A 25,378-nucleotide genomic window follows, 5' to 3' on the forward strand; every position below is an offset into this window, starting at 1 on the left:
GTCTGTCGATATAGATTTTTTTTTATTATACTATTATGATAGATAGATAAATAATTTATTAACATTACTTACAGCACACTAATTACAATACATACACATAATACACAGAAAAAGAGATAAAAGAACTAACACCAAAAAAAAAAAAAAAAAAAAAAAAAAACAAAAAGCAAAATATATAAAACAACAATTTGCTTTTTTTTCATGCGTGTGCCATAGTAATACAAAATGGTCATAACTCAGTTTATTGTTTTGTTCTCAAGCGAGCAAAACACTGATATTCTGTTGTGGCTAAAAGTCAGTCGCGAAATTCCTTATTAAAAATAATAATAAAAAGAAATATGAATAAAATGCATTGTGTGTGTGTTCATTACGTTTGCCTCCATTTGATATTCTATTTTAAATAAATAACAGATACCATTAGATGAGGGGTGGTCAGAGATCACTTTCTGTCACATTTAGACATTCAGGCAATATATAATTAATATTTCGACTATTTGATTGAATGTTTAGATTTGGTACCAGTTTCACTTAGAGAGTGTTAATTTTAATAAAATTTGGTTACCGTGACTGTGAGTTCTGTTGAAACAGACAATTTGCAAGCCGGAAATCTAATCGGTAGGTATAATTATCAACGCCATTTTGTTAATAATAATATAATTAATGATAAACACTTAATATAGTTATTCAGAATTACTTTCATATTGATATTATTGTACAATATCTTAGTACCTGTCGGCTAATATGCAGTATACAGAAAAACTTGTATATTTATTATACTCGTATCTTATACTGTATGAACGTTGTTTTATAAGTTTTTATACGTTTACTAATTAAATAAAAATAAGATAATAAGACTTGATAGTCGTCTAGGAGCAGAATCATTATTTTATCTTTATTTATTTTATCAATATTCGGTACATTATTGAGTCTCGGCATAAAATGGGCCAATTCGTCCTTCCCGCGGGTGTCGTAAGAGGCAACTAAAGGAACTTAATAGTCGAGGAATGGGCAAGAGCGTACCTCTTAAATCATCCCAAGAGCTGAACTGTGCTTGCCAACCCGTCCTCTAAGCGTGGCAAGTACTGACAAAACCTCTGGAGGAGGCAGTGGGCAGTTAACGGTTGATATGTATGTAACAGTATAGAGTTTTAATCCGGATATAAAATGATTGTTCCTTTAGTTAATGAAATTATTTTCTATAGGAATTAAACTCAATTACCGAGGTGGTAAACCAGTTTTAATATCAGCAAACTAATGTTGAATTCACTCCAACTTTCTTTAATGATGACTTTTTAATGACTTTATAATTACAGTTGTATATAAAACTGTCACTAAGTCTATTAGTGTGTGAACTCGCATTTACATATATAACTATGTGTATCTAGTCTACAATTAGGGTATCCCATGAATTAAGACTAGAATATGACCTACCTAGGTATCAGATTTCATATACCTTCAGCCTTTTAAGTGTGGATAATTAAGTAACAAACATTCAAACAATTTTGCAAACTTTCAAATTTATTATTTGAATTTCATTTTGTTAACTAATAATAATGTAACTATCTGAGAAATTTTACTATGTTCAAGTTTTTTTTATACAACTTAGAATGGCAAACAATCTGACGGCCCACCTGATGGAAAGTGGTAACCGTCACATATAGACATGAGCAGTACAATGGACATAACAGAGTATACTGTTTCGCCCATGATACCCCGTCAGCTTGGTACGTTTTTTGTACGCTGGTTTAAAAAATATAAAAATATAATAATCATCAATTTCGACTAACAGATATTTAATATGCGCTCACTTGTATATATTTCTTTCAACAATTATCAAAAATATATATTTAAAAGTAAGTTTCTCTTTTATGTTGTTTCCTTGTATTGTCGGAATACGATATCCACAAGCAAGACTTGCGGAAGCAGAAATTTCTCTTTACTAATTAATTTAAGATTGAGTTCCATAAAAAAATATTTCCTACCTACCCACCTATTTCAGTTCTGTCAAAACCACTGATTTTGATTTAAAAACTAAATTGCTGAATCGATTTTGACAAAATTTCTACAAGATCAATTTGAAACTGTATCCTTTCAGATAAAAGTAGAATTTTCTAAATGGGTTTATTAATAATGAAATTATGAGATAACAAACAAAAAAAAAATGTCGATTGAAAATTGTAATCAGTTTAGAGTAATTTAGAGATTTAATTAGATGGAACGGGGAATTTGTGAAAAATAGTACTAACCGCCTCGCTCTATTAAGGTAATCTCACACTTGACAAAACAGGCATTTGGCATTATCCAACTGATAATAATGACTTGTAATTATGCCAATTACCCGCGGCTCGCGTGGGTGTGCATGCTACAACATGATGCAACCGTAACACTTTATATTGTACGATTATTTAATCTTAAAATGTCTTGATGTTCATTAACTGTTTGTCTTAAGTCTGCAGGAGGTTATTAATTAAGACGGGCGACTTTTTTTTAATTCTTTATTTAGGGGCTTTTATAAATATGGCTAAGTATATAAACATGTCAGCTCGTAATTAGCAGGGGAAAGGGATTGTTAGTAATGGGGTCTAATAGTCTAGAATATATTGTTAAATATATTCTATCAGGTCGACTTCCACGTGGTTCCCCCTGAAAATCATTATGGTCGATTCTTAAATTCGTCACTATGGGCTAAGCAACAGCGTATACCGTTAGCGCAGGCGGACCCGCGAGTATACTTAATAACAATCGTATATTTTATCTGTTTGGATTATGTTTCTGCATGAAAGCTTCCTTTTCTATTTTTAAATATAAAAAATGATTAGAAGACTACTATCATCATTGTGTTCTCTTTTATTTGATATTTATATGTTGTATTTAACATATGTATATATATATATACATATATATGTGTATATATATATATATATATATATATATATATATATATATATATATATATCTCTACTGGTGTGTGTCTATATATATGTGTGTTATATGTATTTTTTATGTTATATATATATATATATATATATATTTATTCTTATTTATGTAGGTTTATATTCATGTATATGTATTAATATTGTACACCATATAGGCCACCCCTTCCTTTCCCCCAAGAGGGAGGCCTATGTTCAGCAGTGGGCAGTTAAAGGCTGATATTATGATAATATATCCTTCTCCATCCTGTGTAGTACAAATATACCAAATTTCATAGTGATTGGTTAAGACGCCAAGGCGCTATAAGGTAGCAAACTCACATTCACATTTATAATATTAATAAGGACTAGTAATTATTCCATTAAATTGTTATGTTACTATGATATTATGAAAAATTTTAATGCTTACTGACGTTATTTAAATGGTTCCTATACAAAATAGTGCATTTCTAAATGCAACGGTTTTGATTAAGTACTAAAAGTTTTTTTTTTATATTAAGTATATGAATTTATTGTACTCGCGTAAAATACATGAAATAACAATCGCTTCCACTAACTTACATCATTTCGGCTGTTAATTGCCCTCTGCTGAACATAAGCCTTCCTCAGAAGGGGAGTTTTGCCAGTAGTTGCCACGTTTGGCAGGCAGATTGGCAAAACCGTAGTTTGGTTTTTAGAGATGTTTTGAAAGGGATGCTGCTGCCCATCTCTCAACCATTAAGTTCCTTTAGTGGGCTCGTACGATAACCACGGGAAAGGAAGGGGCGGTCTATTCTATGCCGGGACCACATGGACACCACTTCACTAATTTAAAGATAAATTACTTAAAAGTACTTAAAATTTTATTTAATTATAATTTAATTAGGCTCACATCATCCTTGGGTCATGTCGACGATCCCTAGATAAATAGAATATAGGAGACTACCTGTGTGAGTCACGATAATATGTGTATGTATATATTTGGATGTATGTGTTTATTTATGTATGTGTATATGACTATGCTGTCACAGATATTATTTTTTACAGATTTATTTTTTTTAACGCACCACCTACCTATTTATGCTTTAATTCCTTCTACCCAAAGGTTGTTTGGAAGAGATTGCTTAGCAATAAGACCGCCTTTTGTACTATACTATACGTATTGAAAATTGTTCAACAAATCCTGTTATGTTGGTGCAATAAAGTGTTAAATAAATAAATAAAATAGTACACTATCCTGACTCACACGGATAAAGCCGCGTGTAACAAAATATAATACCTGCTAAATATAATAGAACAGTAGGCATGAAACGTTGAAAACATTAACTTGCCATAGCTTCTAGAGTTCGCTCATGTCATCCATTCTTATCACATTTGAATTCAATGATAAAATCTGATTAACCACACCATCTGTAAACAATATGTAGATATGACTAACAAATAGGTTTGATTGTATGCAAGTTATGCCACATAATGGAGTGCGCATAAACGCACGTATAAATTATGTCTGCACGTCATTGACGCATGCCTTGACTTACCAAGTGCCAAATTACATGATCGAATATATGTGATCACAAGATCATATTCGATTTATGAAACTATTAATTGTGCTCGTGATTTTATCTGCGAGCCAGGACAATTTTTTTTTGATGGGTGAAAATGGTGTGGTAACTCCGCCTGCGCTAATGGGATACGCTGGCGGAGCACCAGTGAAGGGTGATAGATGAAAATGAAAACAGACCAGTTAGCCCATCATGATGAATTCATCAGGAATTAACTATGATAGTTTCCAGGGGGAACCGCGAGGAGGTCGACCTGGTTGGGTATATTGCTAGCAATGGGATTCTCAGTCTCCATTACTAACAATCCTAAAAGTAGCCTAAGTCCTCCATATCAAATACTGTGTCTGTGTATGCGAAGTTTTATAATGATTGATCAAGCTTTTAAACAACAAATTGCTTCGATAGATTATTGGTGCAATAACGTTTTTAATATAATTCTGCAAGATGTTATGTACAATATTATAACACTAATAATTTTATTAATCTATAAAATTAACAACTTAATGTATATTTTATTATATTATATATCTTTGTTTGTTAGATTAGTTGTGATGTGGTGTGTTGTATGTGTATGGGAAGGAACTGATTCCTGATACACAGCTAACGCTATTTCAGGAATCAGGACTACATAAAATTGTAAGCTGATTTATATAATCAACTATTATTATTATTACAATAATTAGTATTAATTACTGTTACTTCTTGTTTACACTAGAAATTAATATTTGTTTTCGATTATTTTGCGATTCCACTCCGTATTTAAAACATTAAAAAGGGGCAATGGGAACATATTTGTTTGTAGTCGGAATTCGACCGCGTTACCGGGATACGTTGATTCAGTGGGATAAATTCGCCTATTTCCTTTTTTTTTAAATATTACTTGTATATTAATTTTCATGATGATTTATTAAGTCATTATGACGCCGAGCGGTAACAAATAATCGACATCACATAATACAGTGAGTACTAGACAATGTAACAAGTCCTTAAAATGTCGTGCCAAACAGTTAGCTACTTATGTACACAAAATGGTTGCCATGAAATTGCCTTGTTACTACGAATTAAAAGTATTTCTGTCAATTTCATTCTATTCGTTTCACTTGTTTTTTTTTAAGTGGAATATTGGTTGATTTATCGTTTCGCGTGAAACAGTGTAAGTGCATTAGCCTGATTGGAAATCATGTATAATGTACTATTTAAAACTGTAATAGTTAATTATCATGTAATTAGAGTAATGCATTCCTGTCGTCTGTTTTTTTTATCTATACTTTATATAAAATGAGCCATTGGTATATATTATAAAGTGTAGTTCTTTAAATTTACGAATATCACAAAAAAAAAATTATTTGATTTTACCGTAATATTTGTAAATACCCACAAAAAATATATTTTTACAAAACAGTCTAATTGTTAAAATATATATTCTTTGTAAGATTTTTTAATGTGGGTGACTTGAGATTTGAAATAAACATTTTCCTTATTCAGATTTGAATGGTCATTTTGTTTTCTTAAAAGTTCAAATACTCATAATTCAAAGTCCCTTCGCATGCGCTATCTGTATATGGTACATTGGCGGGATACCAGTGAGAGATGTGAGGTGAGGAAATGTGGTCAGTTTCCTCAACACGATTTACTAGGAATTAACCACGAAGATTTCCAGGGCAGACCGCTTGGTCGGACTGCAAATTGCAAAGTGGGATTCCGCAATCTAACGGGATTCAGGATCAAATTGCACAAATTAATGCTGGTTGTATATTGTAGTTCTAAAAGAAATACATTGGAAGATAATACTATTGACTAAAGTAATTGAGTTTCTTATACAAACTCAATGGTTTAATGCACCATTTCAGTACGCGACGCTCGTTTTTTTTTGTCCCTTTTCGACTCATGTTTTTTTTAGTAAAAGTGATTAGTTTCGCTGGTACAACCAATTCCTTCAAAGGGCACTAACGTTTGCCCTTAATTTTGCTAGCAATGAGGTCGCTAGACTCGCCCCGTTTTCTTATAGTCACCAATTTCAATATGGTAACCGCTTATGCTTGACTTCGTTGCGGTGGACCAATTGACCTGATTTCGTCGTCATCGCTTAATCCTCCATTGGTGTCTCGCCATTGTATACTGTTAACACAGGCGGGTGCATCATTCCATCATTATTTATTAAAAAAAACTTAATTATAGTTATGCTCATATTATGTTATTGTCTTGATTTTAGGTACAGGTATGACATCTGAGGCTCTGGGAGTATCGGTGGCACCATCGTTTTTCCACTCTTGCGTATCGGACGGCAAGACCGCCACAATGGAGGACGTTCAGCGGTTCAAGGTCAGCATGCCTATTACGATCCCAGGCCAAATATATCATACGCCTATTATAGTACTTAATGAGCCGTTTCTACTTTGTATTCGATTGCAACACTAGAGAATTGAGAACATATTTTGAACTTTAATTTATCATTGCCATAAAGAGGGATAGTTTATAGAGAATTGCTAAGTCACAAAATATCGGAGCCAAGTAAATATAGTCTTTATTTACTTGCTTTTATTGTTGTATTTTTTAAAGTGTTCTTAAAAATTTGTGAAATTTTATACTTGATTTGTAAATATTATGTGACTTGCCAGTTAATTTAGTCGGTTTTTCTGGTATTTGTAATAATTGAAATCGGAAAAATCTTATGTAAGGACCAAAACATTTCATTATGTCTCGTACATAAAAAAATAATTAACTATTGAACGGTTTTTAATAAAATTTCTATGGGCCCAATCTGTAAGTGATCAGATAAAAGCGATTCAAATCTGTTTAGAACTGTCGGAGTTATATTTTAACAAACATAGTTAAATATACAACCGAATTGAAATCCTCTTTGCTTTTGAAGTTGGTTGAAAATAAAAAAAAAAATCTTCAATAATTATATTTAGCTCTCAAGGGATAAAATTTATTATTATACTTAGTATAATATGGTTTTAAATAATATTTATTTGTCCGTTGTGAAGGTCGCCTCAGATTTCACTTTTGATAACACTAATACATAACATAATGTTGTATAAATAAAAAAATAATGTAATAGATTGTACATAATATTATAGTCGTTGCACCATTATCAACAGATTAAATATAGCAGGTACGTGTCAGCATAATCGACTGATGTGGACATCTGCTTTTGCGTATTTTGATTTTACGACATTACATTCTGATATTATTATTTGAGTAATAGTTCTACACCTAATTATATATTTCGTATTAATAATAATGAAGTGATAATCATTAATTAATATTACTTGATTTACTCCTGAAAATATAAGAAAATTGAGTTTTATTCGAAAAGTATATAAATGAAATATACTTAGTAAACAGTTAATAAATATATTTTGTATACATAGGTGTGTTATAGGTGTTGTTGTATAATTTCTGTTTGTGTATTTAATGTATATACACTTATCAGATCGTATCAAAGTTAATCTTCTGTGAATACTAAAGTGGTTTCTTTATCAAACGGCATTAACCGCACTTTCTTATCAGATAAATATATACTCATATCTCAATCTAAAGACATCAAAATAACCCATTTTACACAACATTATTAGCATTTATATCTATGATAAAGATCTTTTAACGTTGTCCGTTTATTCTCATTTTAACAAATAAAAACAGTTAACCTTCGAAGACATAATTATATGAAGTCAAAATAAAGACCACATATAGCTATAGGGTTTATAAAATGCTAATGGGGATCACGAACATTTACATGTCAAACATTAGACCTCTTATTCATAAAATCTAAAATCTTCTACAAATCTATTTTAACTATTATACTACTTAGCCACTTTCTTTCAAATTAGGAATTTAGCATAAAAGAAAGAGACAAAACAGTTCAATAGCTAAAATAGGTTTATGATATGTTTGACATTTCTTGTGAAAAAGTGGGTAAATATAATTAATTTTATGTTCTTCTGTATTGATAACTATATTTTTGTAATAGCGCACTAATACTTTACTGCTTTATATAATCTGTTGTAAATTTTTATTTGAAAAAAAAAATAGATGATATAACTTTAATGATAATATACATGTAGTAGTAATTACCCACAACTTAGTCCATGTGACCTGCAATTCTTTATTCATCGGGATAACAAGTACCCAATTCTCCCGGTATATATATATATATATATATATATATATATATATATATATATATATATATATATATATACCGAATTTCATGACGATTGGCAAGTCAATGAGAGAGAAGGTAACATACAATCAGATAAAATCACTTACACTGATGTAAAGTTAATTTTACTAATATTGCTTGTTTGGTATATTTTTATATATTTTTTTTAATATATTTAAATGACTGAAGGGATTTTAATGAAATATCACTCATAGATCATATTTCCTACAAATAATATTTATATTTTAATTCATATATATCTTAAGATCTAATAGTTAATAAGTAAGGATACTTATATCAACGAAGGGTTTTTATTCTATATATATCTTAAAAATGTCAAGTTAAAATACACTACATGGAAATTTGGAGTCGAAATGATAGTCAAAGAACATTGTTTGCTAGTATCTCCCTATACAAACATTATACTAATTTATAAAGCATACAATACAGTTGTATACATAATGTTCCCATTACATTTTCACCATGTAAAAGTATCGACAGTGTAAAGGCGTTGTACATAGCTTAAATTACTTGGTATGTCTGAAACATGCGGCAAAAGGCTGAAGTGAGCGTAAGTATTAATAGTAATTAGACACAATGAATAATCTCCTGTAGCTATCTTACAAGCTTTCCCTATCGGCTTTTTGACTAATTATGCTTTTTGTAATATTCTAGTGTAGATTACAAATTAGAAAACACTATACACTTTTTATTATATATGAGTAAAACAATTAATGTCCATCGACAGGGAGTTCATCCTCATGTCCTACAGCCTCACTGGTCGCGTACTGCGCGGTTTCAGAGATGTTTCCTCCCACTCAGCACTCAGGTTGTGGAATGAGCTCCCTGTCGAGGTTTTCCCAAGAGACTACAGCATGGGGTTCTTCAAAAAGGGGGGTAAAGAGGTTTCTTCAGGGTCGGCATCGTACGCGTAATACCTCTGGTATTGCAGGTGTTCATAGGCTACGGTAACCACTTACCATCAGGTGGGCTGTATGCTTGTTTGCCACCTCAGTGGTATAAAAAAAAAGCTTTATGCTTTAGTCTTCATTTATGACTAAGTATATAGTAATGTCCTGAATTTATTATTCTTTTGAATTTTTTCATTAGCCTACTTAATCCACTTGACTGCAACGTGACGCACTGTTTATTTATTTTTTGAATGATAAACCAAAATGGTGAAAAGCGCCACACATACAAACAATATTATTTTTTTTATAAAATGGCCAGCAATAAAATTGTTAAGAATATGTCTAAATTATTTTATCTGCTTACAATTGTCTCAGTTTTTTTATATCTTTGTCCAGTAAAATTAATACTGTGTTATTAATGAATTTATTTATTAGAAATAGAGACTAGATGAGTATGTTTGTAGTATTAAAAATATGAATTATAACAATTTATATTTTTAATAATAATAGACTTATTTAACTAAAAAATAATACTAAAGGTTTGTCACAATTGCATCAGATTTTAACATTTCTTTTGCGAGCCCGTAACATCACAGATAACAGCTTGATTCACTAACTCCTTTATTTATTTCCTACCCGTTGACTCATCTCTTATTCAAGTTAATTTAACTAAGCAATATTTACCGAAATTCCTTAGTAGCTTAGTAATGTAACCTTGTGTAAATTCATGTCTAGTTAATCCAAGTGTCTATTATTATTAGATAAAGTAGTTGTAAAATGTCAAGTCTTATTGTGTTCGTTTTAGCGCATTTTGCAACATTTATATTGTATCCATTTATTTTGTGTACATGTTATTTTTTGGTATTTATTAAATATATATTGAGAAGTGACTTAATTTCAGCGTAAATCCGTAATGATAAGATAACATTAAATTGCTTAAAACGTTTTATAATACATCCATTTTAATCCAGTATATTTGATTACGAAATATTAATCTAATGATATCACAATTAATAACCAACTGAGATAATCTTATCTATTAATCAAGGAATTAAATGAATAATGTGTACTTAGTCACTGTCCAGATATGTTTTTATAATTGGAAATAGTAAAGAAGCTCACGGTCCACCTGGTGGAAAGTTATAATCATTGTTTATAGAAATAAACAATACCATAGACATCAGATATCCCTTATTATTTATATGTTACTCATAAGGAGTAACCTGTTTAAATACTTCTTATGTTAGAGAGAGATAACACTATCTTGGCTATCTCTGACACAAGGTCATCTTATCCATTATATGGAATCACTAATGAATGCATTGCTGTTTCATACTTTGTCATTTCCATGTTATTGTTTTTGCGCGTTTTAAAGGTGACGTTTACTTTAATCTTTCCTCAAGGGACCGTCTGCTTTTGCTATTATGTACCTCGGGGGTAATCTTTATCAAGTAGAAACATGAACAAATTAAAAAATATGTATGTTATCTTCTGCTGTATTATGTTTGTATCCAATAGTTATAGATTTGCTGTTTAGTTTTTAAGAAAAGGGTTAACTTTTGTAAACTCTCTTGTTCATTCTGTAACTTTTAATTGTTAGATTGACTGGAAGAGATCTATTTTATAGATAACTCAATTTTTGCTCGTGTTGTCTTTAATTATTATAATGACCGTATTTTGTAGTGCAATAAAGAATATTGAATAATGTTAGCGGTTAGAAAAGAGACTTGATATAGGTTACCCCTGAAATAAAAATATTGTAATAAGAATTTATTTTGTTCACTTAATAGTATATTTTCTTTATCATGTTATAATATACTGTATTATCAGGTGGCGACCCGTATTATGCGGCAGCTGATCGAACAGTTCAGCGCCGGCGATCTATTCGGCAGAGACAACTACGAGTACTACGCGCGTGTCACGGGACGCATATTGCGTGTGAAGGACGAATGGATATGCTCGTTCAGGGACCCGCCGCCGCCTCGACACCACAGAGACCAGGAGGCCTATGCTAGTAAGGCTCATTATATTCATCATCGTTGTCAAATAAACAAGGTGCAATTGAAATCACATTAGTACTTCTTAAGGGAGTGTTTTCATTTGTCTCATTACTCAAACGTGGGTCGAAAAGTGACAAAATATTAGGAGCCTTCCTTTTCCACCTATGCTTCTTATGATTTATTATTATTATCGCATCGGCCGTTAAATATCCACTGCTAAACATAGATGTCTCCCATATATGGGCTTTTGTCAGTAGTTCCCAAGTTTATTTTTGAAAAAATATAAGAGGTTACTAGTAAAATAAATAAGAAAATTTACTTATGATTAAATTATCATTATGAAATGCCAAGCTCAAAATTAACATTTAAAATTGATTCTATAAAATGACAGATCAGAATTGGGTGACGTTCTGACATGACAATTTCACTTCTATTCACTCTCAGAATGTTGTTAAAGGCAACCAGGTGAATGTAGCACAATATAGTACGATTACCTTAAATTATAATTTTTTTTTAATTTTTAAAGAACTTTTTTTGTAAATTTGTTGAAATTTAATTAGTAATAAATTTCAAAAATGGTTCTTAAATGGAAAGCAAAAAGCAGATTTATTACAACTTTTCTTAGCGCCCATGTCAATTTAACTTACGAGAGAGACTTCAATATTTTGTTCGGTGGTAAATAAAATATTCACAATGTTTTCAGTGTGAATACAAGGAAATTTAACGGCGACTTGAGATGTTATGAGAAGTTCGCCGTTCACGTATCGTGTTACTTGCGCGTGTTGTTGCAATAGAACAATTGAGGGCAGACAGTTGAATAAGATGTTTTGTCTATATTTAGACGAATCCTGTCTTTAATTGGAGTTCTTATTATGATCAATTAACACTAGACTAAGTAGTCACATACGGGCTGTAAAATAAACTATTATGGTTACGACTCTCGTATCTGATTTAGTAGTTATAAGAATTTTGTCGACCGTTGCCACTGTGGGGAATGTAGTGACACTTGCATCTTACATTTCTATGAGAGTATTTATTACCGTGTAGTTCCGGCATAGAATAGGCCACCTTTTCCTTTCCCGTAGGTGTCGTAAAAGTCGACTACGGGAGGGCGAGGAATGGGCAGCAGCGTCCCTCTTAAAAGATTACTGCTATTACTAGTGACTAAACTGCGGTAACCGTGAATCATAACACGTGCCTTATACTCGTTTACTACCATCGTAAGAAATGTTCTTTATGAAAGTTACTGTCTTAAATTTTGTTCATTTTTAATTTGCTATAAACTATCTGTATTTTGTTACAGGACAATTATCTTTAGAAGCGGAAAAGACCTGGTTGCAGTGTGAATGTGATAGATGGGGAAACAAATTCAACTTAGAAGGTACATGGCATGTTTATCAACATACGATATCACAGAACAGAAAAAAAAGTTTTGTGGTTTGATAATTTATAACCTACTGGGCCACTTTTGACACAATTAAATTGTTTCGATCGATATTACATCGAATAAATATCAAATGTATACGTTACTGGTACAATAAGACGTTACTGGTAGCATCATTCGATGTCTATTTGGTTTTTTTTCAATTTGATTATGTCATAACTCAACCTGCTTAGAGCTTTAATTGTGAACTTTATTTTGACTACAAATATGGTTGCTAAACTCATTTGTAATTTTGTTTAATGAGTTAATGTCATTGAGTAATAGGATTTCTGTATATTTGTCATTGGCGATAAAAATATAACCCATTGTTTACTTTTTTATACATATTTATGTGTTCGTAGATGCAAAATGAAAGTGTATCATGCCATTTTCAGTCTTCCTTTTTTCTGTTCTGTACATAATATTGTTGTCCGTATAAGAATTTTAAAATTTTAATAAACAAAGCAAATTTTTCGCAGGTCCTCTGAATGACAATCGTTTAAGTTGTTAATACTCGTATAGTCAAGTTACTTTAGTTCAATATTGTTAGTTGGTGAGTCTTGAAACTTTATGAGTAAGTTATGAAGGTACAGTTATTAATACTCACATGTCATCAATTGACCTACATACAAGTTGTAACGGAAAGGGTGTTCAAATCTGAAATGCAGTGATTAGTATGTACGAGACCGAACAAGATTCCGATCGAAAATTAAAGATATAATAATTGTTTTATACTACGACCCGTGGGTTGAAGTTAAAGATAGTTCGAAATATGAGTATGAACGAAAACTGTCACCTTATATATTGAAATATAAAACGACGCGATCAACTCGTATGTCGAAATATAAAAACAATTTCTATATTTTGACAAATGTATTGATCATGCCGTTTTTATATTTGGTGTTTACACATTTTTCGGACATTTAAATCGATTACGCGATCACATGGTTTCAATGAAATGAACTTCTTTCGTATATTCGGTTTTCTTTCAAAATTGTTGTTCGGTTTCGTAAATATAATTGCTGTATTTCGGAGTATTATAGTCTTTCTGTTACACCCTATATACTTCATTGTAGTCATTTAATCTATAAACCATTGAGGTATGGGGTTCGGTGGCACTTAGCGGTAACATTTTGGAATTGTAGACGACTCACAATAATATTATTCTACCACCATAATTTCTACCTATCAATTAACCTTGCTTAAGAGTACAACAATCAGGATTTAACATCATTACTATTTAATTAATTATTTAGATATTTTTTCCAGTTTATAATAGTATTTATGTGTGCAAGAAGAGATAAATCAGACGGCTTGGTGTAGGGTTCTATTTCGAGTTTTTCAGGGCCGGCTTTAGCCTACTTGGCAAGTTTTTGACGGCACTCCCTTGATGAATAAAAAAGATTTACTGAGGTAGTGAAGGCAAATGTTACATATTTTCCTATAGCGCCTTTTAGACCTCCCTAAGTGCAGTACTGGGATTTTCTTTCTTTTGTCTATAGCTCTTTGTACACAAGAAATTTGCTCTTTGTTTTTTTTTTATTTTGTACAAAAGTCGTTTGTTTGGGAACCTCTGTCTCATTCGTGTTTCAACCGTAAAGCAGTTGTGTTTGCATGGCTGTGTTTCGGTTTGAAGGGTGTGATATGGCGTGAATTTACAGGGTACAGAGGAATAACATCTAAGTCCTCAGGAATGGCAACGCATGGGGAGTATCATGGGCGAAACAGTATACTCTGTTATGTCCATGGTACTGCTCATGTCTATAGGCGACGGTTAACACTTTCCATCAGGTGGGCCGTCAGCTTGTTTACCATTCTAAGTTGTATAAAAAAAAAACCCCTAGTCGTTTCGTTTACAACATCCTGGTAATGGAAAGCTCTATTCTTTGCCATTGAAAGTGTGTAGCAGTTTGAAACCATACAATAGATAGATTCTTAAAAATTAATAACTTTCAAAGTATATGGATCGAAATGTGAAAATATTTTTTGATATTTTCATTTCAATCGCGTGGTCGCATAATCGATAGTTCAAAGTGAAATGTTGTGAAATATTTATGTCGTAGATTTAAATAGATGCTATATGCAGCTATGTGTATGTGTGAGTCGATTTTTGCTCTAAATTTACGCTTAATACAGCATAATTGACTCTGGCTGAATTTCGATTTGGTTCCTATATTCAATTTATTTCGAAAAATGTCTAGAGAATCGTTAATAAACGGTATATTTGATGTAATTTTTGAAAGGGTCTAATGCGAGAGGGAGCAAGCTATAATTTTCGTTACATCAAAGCTAATGGATTAGTGACAAGCTTAATTTTCATATACATTGAGATATTTGCGGCGCTTATATTTACATACCTACAATTGTCAAAAGAAGGTCGCTTTGTACCACTCGTAGCAATAGTCTGTATGAACGGTAGTTATTTTTTTTTAAACGGGAATTTAGTCAAATTGGAATTGTCTTTTTGAAGTCGGTTATAAAATTTATGTGGTATCGAAATCTATTTCTTGAAGTCGGTTAAAAGTTAAAATTACCCGGTTTCAGGCCTCACAAAGTCGGAGGAGTGCCAGTCGATGCCGGCGCTGATGGGCGTGGTGGGGGTGGGCGGCGGCGCGGCGGGGGGTGTTCTCGGGCTCGGCATCATCCCCGAGCACAGCCTGCTCGACTCCTGCACGCGACTCTCTATCTCGCTCGAGGAGAGCGTCTTCAAGGTATATCAGCAAGGCTTATTGATTAAATACATACATCTAGACGGAGTCGTGTTGTCGAGTTTTAAAAAACGTCTCATAAAACGATCATCTAACTGGGATTATAAGTTTTTTACCTTCTGAAAAGTGCACAATTTAAAATAAAGTTTGGCGGTTTTTGTCGAAGCTTTTTTAGGTAAACATTATAATACTTATATGAACGTTAATGAATCGAAACTAAAATTTGATGTCTGTTTGCGTTATCATGAGTAAGTGGCTGAATGTAGTCGACAAAATTTAATAACAGAGCTGTAGGTATTAGTTACGTTTAAATACATAAGGCATGAAAGCATGTTTGGCGGTAGAAACAATATAAACTTTCACGTTGAAACAATAGTAACATAGAGGTATGCTTATAGACGATTTGTACAAAGTCGCCCATTATTAGACGACTGTCTAAAAAAGAGTACTATTTTCAGAGTATTCCACCATAACTTCGATATGTCTGAACAGATTAGGGTATTGTTAGTATCCTTACATCATTCCGAGTGACACTAACTCTATTTTTTTAAAGAAATTGTTTTATAACATGTCAATTGTATTTATTTATTCTATATCTACCTACGAATGTTGCAATAATGGAAACTGGAAATTAGAGTGAGTTTCATAATTAGCGTATTGACTAATAAATTACAGGTGTCCGTCAGTTCGTCATCGCAATCGTCCCGCAGTAATTCCAGTCCGCACATGACACTGGAGGAGCTGCGGGCCATCAACAAGTATGCCGAGAGTACCAAGAGTCTCTCCTACTTGCCCCAGGTATGAATTCAGTGCTTATATTGAACACTTGTTAGGTGATACAAATATTTAAAAATGTAATGCTATATTTTGAATTATTGATGTGAAATGGTTGATTTTTAATAAATTGTCAAAACATAAGAAGAGAGGACATGTCCAGTGAAAAGCAGACAGTTTTCTGTTATCTTTGCCTACCCCCATCGGAATATACTGTGAATAAATAATAATAATATTATAAAATATAAAATCTGTATAAATCTTGTGCATTAGACGTGCTGAATTTGATAAGCAAGTGTAATCCTTAGGTGTAATTATATATTGGTGTAATAATACATTATAATAATATAATATCGCAACGTGACTATTTGTATATAATTCACCATTGCAAATCGAATCTATCCTCACACCCTAGAACCAGGGTGGTTGTCATTGGCATAGTGAGATGTCAGAGGAGCTTTCTCCCGCAAACATGTAGGTTGTGGAATGATTTTCCTACCGAGTTTTCTCTAGAGACTATAGCATGGAGTTCTTCAAAAAGGGCGTATTAAGTATTCTAAAGGGTGGCAACATAGCGTAAAAATATTTTGCCCAATATATTCAAATATCCTTCCATTGAATTTATTTCCGCTGATTTCAATGTGATGTTTCTCCAATTTATTCAAAAACTGTGATCACATCAATATTCAGAATGCGTTTTTGTAAGACTTTGACTTCTACGGTTTACTAGTTTATATATAAAACTATATATATTTAAATTCTAGCGCTCGCTAAAGGATGTTTTCTATAAGTGATGGTGACGAGAGTACGCTCAGTATCCACCTGTAGAGCCTACACTGTCGGGCAGTCTGTCATCTTTGTACTGTCTCTCATACACGGATCACTGGAAAATAAACCGTATGTTCCATCACAAAAGATGTGTATTCGAACCTTCACCCCCTTATAGATAGTAGATTTGTCTGTGTTATGAGATATGATAATGTTTTTACGTTGTTTTCCTTAAAATTGATTTTTGTATGACATATGTTTTATTTAGTAGCGGTCCGTGTCCAATTCTTATGAAATGCATGACCAATATCTGTTTTCTGATAAATATAATATAGGGCGATTGGCTATTCTGTATATGTAATTAGTTGTTTCAATTAGGAAGTTAAGTGACAGTCGACTAGACTGTTTGATGTTGACCACAGAACGCTTGTAATTAAGGTTGAGCACATCTGGGTGTTTTGGAGAACACGAGCTTCCAGCTGCACTCTTGTGATGCACAGACTGCATCAAATTGTCGGATCCGCTGTTGTCCGTACATCACTTCGTTATTTAAACTACGAAGGTTAGGTTAGGTCTTAGCGGCTAGTCATATTTATGAATAAAAAAATTGAATAACAATTCTAAGGTTATGGTATAATCATTCTAGTGGTATGCCGTATTATCAATTGACTAATAGTAGAAGAGTGAATACTAATGGAACTAACATTCTTGTTTCATGTTAACACATTAACAGTTTCCATAGTAATAAGGGTGGGTACTGTAACAATGTTCATGTTATTGTTCAGTTAATAATATTCTCATTTCTGATCATGAATTCATGTACCCCAAACATTTTTTACTCCGTTACTTTATTGTGAGGTAAATCTTGTAAATGCAATTATATGTTACGTATAATATATATTTTAATGGGGGTGATTATTTATTTATTGATTAGATGCGTCAGTCAAACGGTTAATAAGATGGTGGTTTGCAGGGTCGTAGCCAGGGAGTGAAGAGTGTAAAATAAATATTTCAATTTTATTTATTGTAAATCAATACATGACTTAGATTAAAATCGTGCTGTAAATATTATAGTTATATTTTTACAAGTGTTGAGAGCTAATACGTTCAGAGTTTACTAAATAATAATTTGAAGTCTACTTGGGACAAAAAAATTACACACAAAGTACTTCCAGATACATCTATATTCAGATCCATGTCTGTGGGAACAAAACAACACTTTGAATCCTGTTAATATTATATAATTAAAAGAGTTTGTTTGTTTGTTACCTTTTGGTATCTCAACTAATCGTTATGGGATTCTTCATGAATTTTTGTAGTATTTTACTTGAAAAAGGACAAAGCTACTTTTCACTCCGCTCAATCAATATTATCCCGGTTACGTGAATGAAGTCGCGGGCACAGCTAGTGGTTACATACAAGAAAAGCGTGGTGCTCCCGGCGCGGCCCGCCCGCGTGTTGAGGCGAGGAGTGCCGCGGCGCGAGGTGGTGAGGTGGTGAGGTGGTGAGGTGGTGAGGTGGTGAGGTGGTGGTTGGTGGTGCGTAGGTGCACGAGCGGCAGCGCGCGCGCATGCGCACGCGGTCGGAGTGGTTCCTGCAGCCGGCCGGCTCGCTGGACGCGGCCCGCCCGCGCGCCGGTACGGCCTCGCCCTCCCCCCCCGCGCACCCGCCCCCGCCCCCGACACTGCCACCGCCAGCCACCGCCGCGCACTGCGCGCCCCGCGGGCCCGTCCGCGACGAGAGCACGGCTCTCTACGTGCTTGTCGCCTGCCTAGAGTTTTTGTTCTGATCGCCCTCGCGCACCGGTACTGTGTTCCTGTGATCGTTCGCTTCGGTGCGGAGGACTAACCGGCTCGCTAGCTACCTGAATGCTTTATTCCTCTATTTCGTCGCATTGCGCAAAAGGTACCACCTGTCACGGAGAGATCCAGCTATGTATTATATATAGTTTATGGTGTTCTTGAAATTGAATTATTTTTCCCAAGGTTGAGATACGATACGCATTTTAAGCAACGCCAAAAAGGAGGCTATTCTCAATAGGCATATTTTTATTAAGTGTATGTTACGCAGTAGCTTCCCTAATTTTGGATCTATTTTCAAGCGATATTTAAAAGGAGATACAAAATAAATATCGCACGCTACACGCTAATTTACATTTATGGAGTGATAATCATACAATGATGATAATCAATGGGCATCAATCATAATTAAAACCTACACAGGAGACATTCATGGAATGGATGAAAATATAAAAAAAATGTCTGTATCTAAGGGATACTATGAAAAAGTTCGAAAGTCCGCAATTTTATATAATTTTAGAGGAATATAGCATTCATAATTTTACACATTAACACGGTATTTATGTTATGGGGGCTCGCTTTCCAGCTTACGCAAGCATGTTCACTATCGCAGTGCCCGATCTACTTATAATACAGCTTCGGGTTGAAATAAATATTTGCAGTGTACCGATTTTGCCTCTCTGGGCAATTTCTCGTCTGGCACCCCCTGGATCGGGCCCTGCACCATCGTACACTTATTCATCACACCTCCATAACGCATGTGTCAGTCTGTCTGTCTGCTCGCATTGTATTTTTGTTTTACTGTATTTTTATTATCCGTTGAATATTTATTATATATGTAAATAAAAAAGGGATAAATACTAATCAGTGTTGCTATTTACTATATTTGTTTTTAGATTGATATATTTTATATTGCTGTAGGTCTTTACTGTTTATTTGGTTACAAACCGGTTTCAATGTAAGTAAACTATCTACGATTAATAAATAGTTCAACCGTTATGGTCTTAGGTATGTTCACTTTATTCTAATGTTTCATTTTCGAATAGGGTTGCCATTGCCATGAAATCACGATTGATATTTATGGTTGACAACCATAAATTCAAGTAATTAAATTGCGTTATGCACCTGTGAGAATATAATATTTAATGGCTGCTCTACATAAGACTTGAAAACTTTTTAGCATGCTTTGTTATGCTAATGTGTTGTAAAGAAGCTGCAAATCACGTTATATCAAATCTTATGTGAATGTCATGTATTACCCGAGATAAAAAACACTCATTACAATAATCACATATAATACGTGCCTCTTAGACACATTATGTGCATAGACAAGTATTATTCATTTTTTTTTATTTAGATAATACGTTTTCGTTCATAGACAATTCGATTTGTTATGCCCAACTTTCTGATTGTCTATTATAATCAGGTACCCCATGATAGCATTATATTACCTGTCGTCCAGGTTTGTTACATACATCTAAATGCTATCAAAATCTGCATGTTATGCTTTGAAAATTAGGATCCTATTTTATTAAATGCGATAGTTCTCGAAATTAGCACTGTCCTACCGAAAAACCGGTTACGGACTATGTTGTATAGATTTGGTTAATTGATACGAATAATATTGTTATTTGTCTACGCTTTTGATGTATACTTGTGCAACGGCTATATAGAAATAGCATCACAGCAGTAGCTATTTCAATTAGCAGGCGTTTTCATTATAACGTGACGAGAATCACAGTTTCATATTTACATATTTTTGTCAGTATTTACATTTCAAATTATTTTGTACTTTTTAACAATAAATTGTATTAGTTGGTCATCATGTTTCTTTGATAAAATTTTAGCTTTTTTGCATTCGCAATATTTTTTTTTTAATTTAAAATATGAGAATGTGAATACTGCACTGGTTGTGTGCACTTAAAACTTTGATATTTTAAAGTATAAGAGCCCATACGCACTAGTGGCTGCTTTGAATGTTAATATGAAACCGCTGTGCGACTGGCTGCCATTTTGACTCATGCACTATTCGGGTCAGTATCGTTCTACGATTGTTTTCATAAAATAATTTCGTCTATATAGAATTTGTAGATAGCGCCAGTTGCGGCTAGACGTTAGTGCGTATAAGCCTTTATACTGGAAGTCACATTGCATAATTGTCAATGTTTTAGCAATTAATTATAATTATATTACATCATAATGCATATGGGTTATTTGTGGCATTTTTATTATTCTTACAATTTCTATAATTTTTAATATTTTTGTTTTTCATTCTCAGCGTCGATGCGAATTTATTATGACTATCGGAAGCCATGTATGCCTATCTATATTGGTTTATGTTTGGTAGTGATGATCAGATTGAAGTGATAATCATAAAATATACTTGTTGCAAAATCAAGAATTTAATAAAGTAGCAATAATTAATTTGTTTGCGACAATGTGTTGATTTCACGCATCGAATTGTCGACAATTCGAAGTCGAAAAAGACAATTTGGCTCTAAATTGTAGATTTCAGTTTGTGTAATGAGAATTCCGTATACATAACTATTTTACTGGTGTACCCATGTGTTTATTTAGTCATTTTATGAATAGAAAAAAAGTTTGAATTCTTTCAATGCTGCACATCACTGGGCTAATGAAAGAATGGAAGACACTGGTCTTTAAATGGTACCGACACAGGCAAACATTCGTTAGACGTCTCGGAACCGTCAATTTCGAAGCTCAATGAAACGTATTCGTTGGCCTAAGATATACGTAGCGTAGCACTATTGTGAACGCGAGCGTGGCATAGGTAATGAATTCGCATGGACGCACGGTGTCCGAGTGACGGGCCGGCAGTACTACTGGACACGCGACGCAGGTGGCGAGCGGCGCAGCTCGCGGCGGCGGTCGCGGCGCGCTCGCGTGTGCGCGGGCGTCGGCGTCGGCGGCGCCGCCTGCCGCGCCCTCACGCACTCCGACACTGAGATCCCGCTCGCTCTCCAGTCTCGTAAAGTGACGCCGCTCGCCTGACACGCCGCCTCCGCCGCCTCCGCCGCCACCCCCGCCACCACCGCCACCGCCCCCGTCGCCCCGCACTCCGCCCGCTGCCCCTGCACGCGGTAACTTCACACAGCAGACTCTAGGCGGTCCATATAAAAGAAGTCATGTCTACGCGTGTTCGCGTTCGGTTGGATTTACATTCATTCGTGTTTAGTATATTGGTATATGTCACAGTGGATCTATGTACAGATATAAAGTTTGAATTCGGAAAGTGGTAAGCGTTGCTTATAAACATGATTAACTCCAAAAAGTTACCTTTCCATAGACTTTTTTGGTTGGCTTGGTGTCCGCACTGAAACATTAATTGAATTTTAAAATGTTATCTGGAAAATATTCGGTATTTTCCAGTTATTATCTTCAACAAAATAAATATAAATTGTATGTTTATATTCTTCATGTGAATAGGTATATATTCAAATAAAATCAGTACATTATTTCCAAATAGCGTATTTAGTTTGATAACGCCGACGTTTGGATCCAATGTATTCATCTTTTATATGCAAAATAATGAAATGTTTGTATGTTCAACAAACCGCGAGAGGCGAGCGCTAGTACAATACATATGAACGTCTAAAGTCTGCTTTTTCGTAACGAGTACGTTACGAGAAATTAAAAACACGACCCCTATAATGGCACTAGATTGTATCTCTTAAAATTTTACATTAATATACTACTTATTGGCTATAATATCTACCATTGAAATTGTATTTTGAAACAACAACGACTATTTGTGTAGGCGTGTGTAGTCTTGTTTTGTCTGTATTGTATGAATGATTCAGCACCCACTATTCTATGTGTTTTTATTCTAACAATCAAGTGAAAGTATTTTACAAGACTGGCAACACCTCTATTACCCATCGAAATTTGAAAAAAAGTGACGTTTTGTATATTTTGGACGTTTAATATAAAACAATTGTTGTAACGTAAACACTACCACTAAAGTTTGGCATCTATTCTTTATACACGCTTTTGTATTAACAAAATGAAAGGTAATTAAGACGTTGCCAGTTGTACAATAGCTCGACTCGATCACTATGCCTACAATCAATGCGTATAGGCATAGCTGTCTAGTAGAAACTTGATCTACTTAAATATTTTATTATTAATAAACAAATTTATACAAAAAAGAACAAACTCAGACAAAAGCTCTCTATTTTGTGTAGTTAAATTATCAGAGACTTTTCGATTGTTTTTTTTTATTATTGATTATAAAATTCAATTTGGACTCAAATATATCTGTTAGGTATTTTATAACAAGTTTGTCGAAATAACTTTTATATTCTGAAGTGGGTATTATAAAGTAGTATTGCTAGGTATACGTCGAATAAACCTCGAAATTGTATTACGAAATATTATTGAGTAGGTCGTGTCACGATGCTTTGTATGTGTGCCATGAAGTTACGATATACTCAGCTTGATCGTGAAAACGCAACAAATAAATTATGGCCCATGTCTGTAAGACCTAAGTCTCTTTCATTTGAGCTTTATTATGTGTATAAGGAAATAGCATATTAGGAATAATTTCAAATGTATAAAAAGCACGTTACGATGGTTGTAAGCACTTCAAAATTATTGATAATTTGAGCTAAAGAGAATTTATTGACGCATAACACTGAAATAAAATCTATGTGTTATAAGATTACATTTGTATCTATCTGTATATACATGTTCAATGGAAATTGAAATATAATTTCAAAAAATCAATTTTTAATGCGGTGATTACAACTAAGATTAAAACTTAGTTCTTACAAATATGTGATGTAAATTCTTTTCAAAATGCAATATATTTGATCTTATTATAAATAATATATATATATTAGGGAGTCTCTACATACATAGGTATTTGTTTTCAATTTAGTTGATTTTTTTAAAAAATATCTCGAAGGTGTCAGGGTTGAATGAAAAGACGCTCAAATAAAACCAGTTGCAGTAAATGTCGTCGTTAATGTGATTCTAATGGCGACAAAATACATTCCTGTAAATAAATATTATTAGTATTATGTTTATAGCACGAATTAATAGAATAGTTTCTTATAACCTAAATTAATTTAGCAGAAACTCGTTCGCTATTTATAATAGTTTATAGAAGAGACCATTTACGTTTTTCTTTGTGCATTTTTTTTCTACCTCACTTAAACCGGTAGACGCTCATATACTGCATAGTTCATCATAAAAATCATTTCAAATATCTAAATTGTGTATGCCAAATTGAAAGTAATGAGATTGTGACAAAAAAATCTCGCCAAAATTAGCCAGAATTTTAAAAGACTGAGGTATCTTTGTATTTTTTTAAACAACAACCTTTTAGGACTCGTCTTTACAATTATTGCTACAATCTATACAATCTTGTCTATTATTGAGTAGTACAAATTGAATCAAACCGTTGTCGATTAAAATATTTGTCTATTAATCAATCGAAATTGCTGTTAGCACTCGAGGGCGACGCTACGAAACGCCATAAGGTGCGGTAGCGAAACGATGTAGACAGAGATAAAATAATAGGGATTTACAGGCAGGTAGAGCGAGATGCCAATACACGGTATGATATTCAAATTATCTGCAGTTTCGCGTATGTTGACTTCTCGTTCTATCTGTCACTGATTTTCTATACTATGTTGTCGTTTGTTCGCTATAGCAGTTCGTGTGTGCTAGCAGCGTAAATCTGTTTTATGGAAAATATAACATAGGGTGCTATAAAAATCTCTTATGAATGTAGTTATTTTTTTACATACGAAATTCACGTATAATTTTGTCTATCATCCCATAAATAAGAATCACAATTACAAGTAAGTATTGTTTAGAGGCGTCACTTATTTTTGTTATCTGTAAATATAGTTTAAAAGGTTATAAATGACCGAGTATAAACATGTCGTTATGCACATTGGTTCGCACATTATAAATACACTATAAGTTCATATATTTAAGACTGTTTTAGATTAGTAAAATTCAATGCAAGTCGAACGGTGTATTATGTTATAACAATGTACCTACGTGATCACAATAATAACTTGGCTATAAAATTATGTCTTAGCTTATATATTGTAATCTTGAGAGAGGCAGCTCAATATAGCTTTTTTCAACGTGTAATATAGTATAGGCGAACTAGGCTGAATTGCTAGCCATATTGAGTACCTTTAATGTTAGTTTTCATTGTGTTGTGAATGCTATCAAATTTATTAGAACACCAAACTTATTACGAGGTGATATGCGGTGCGATCAAAATTAGAAGATGAACGCCAGTGACATCGATTGCGTTGATACCGAATTAATATTAGCTTGGTATAGACAATTGAAAACTAGTTTTACAAGCG

General features: G+C 33.3%; 1 protein-coding gene across 7 annotated transcripts in view; it reads left to right on the forward strand.

Annotated features, from left to right (window-relative positions):
* The window catches only part of LOC113520357 (uncharacterized), a 34,401-nt gene extending 10,188 nt beyond the window's left edge, over window positions 1–24,213 (forward strand). The window contains exons 5-12 of one of the 7 annotated variants that reach the window (XM_052898183.1): window positions 6,687–6,796; window positions 9,202–9,213; window positions 11,384–11,567; window positions 12,857–12,934; window positions 15,521–15,687; window positions 16,360–16,482; window positions 18,773–18,863; window positions 21,886–24,213. In XM_052898183.1, coding sequence (XP_052754143.1) covers window positions 6,687–6,796; window positions 9,202–9,213; window positions 11,384–11,567; window positions 12,857–12,934; window positions 15,521–15,687; window positions 16,360–16,482; window positions 18,773–18,863; window positions 21,886–22,037 — 917 coding nt within the window. In that variant the 3' untranslated portion in view covers window positions 22,038–24,213. Of the gene's footprint in view, window positions 1–6,686; window positions 6,797–9,201; window positions 9,214–11,383; window positions 11,568–12,856; window positions 12,935–15,520; window positions 15,688–16,359; window positions 16,483–17,222; window positions 17,804–18,772; window positions 19,032–19,946; window positions 21,864–21,885 lie in introns of those variants that run through there. The other 6 variants (XM_052898184.1, XM_052898186.1, XM_052898182.1 and 3 more) reach the window with 6 other exon arrangements.
* Window positions 24,214–25,378: the final 1,165 nt, after the last annotated feature.

The sequence above is a fragment of the Galleria mellonella genome, unplaced genomic scaffold, assembly GCF_026898425.1.
Source record: "Galleria mellonella isolate WM207_F2 unplaced genomic scaffold, CSIRO_AGI_GalMel_v1 utg40, whole genome shotgun sequence".
Taxonomy (NCBI): domain Eukaryota; kingdom Metazoa; phylum Arthropoda; class Insecta; order Lepidoptera; family Pyralidae; genus Galleria; species Galleria mellonella.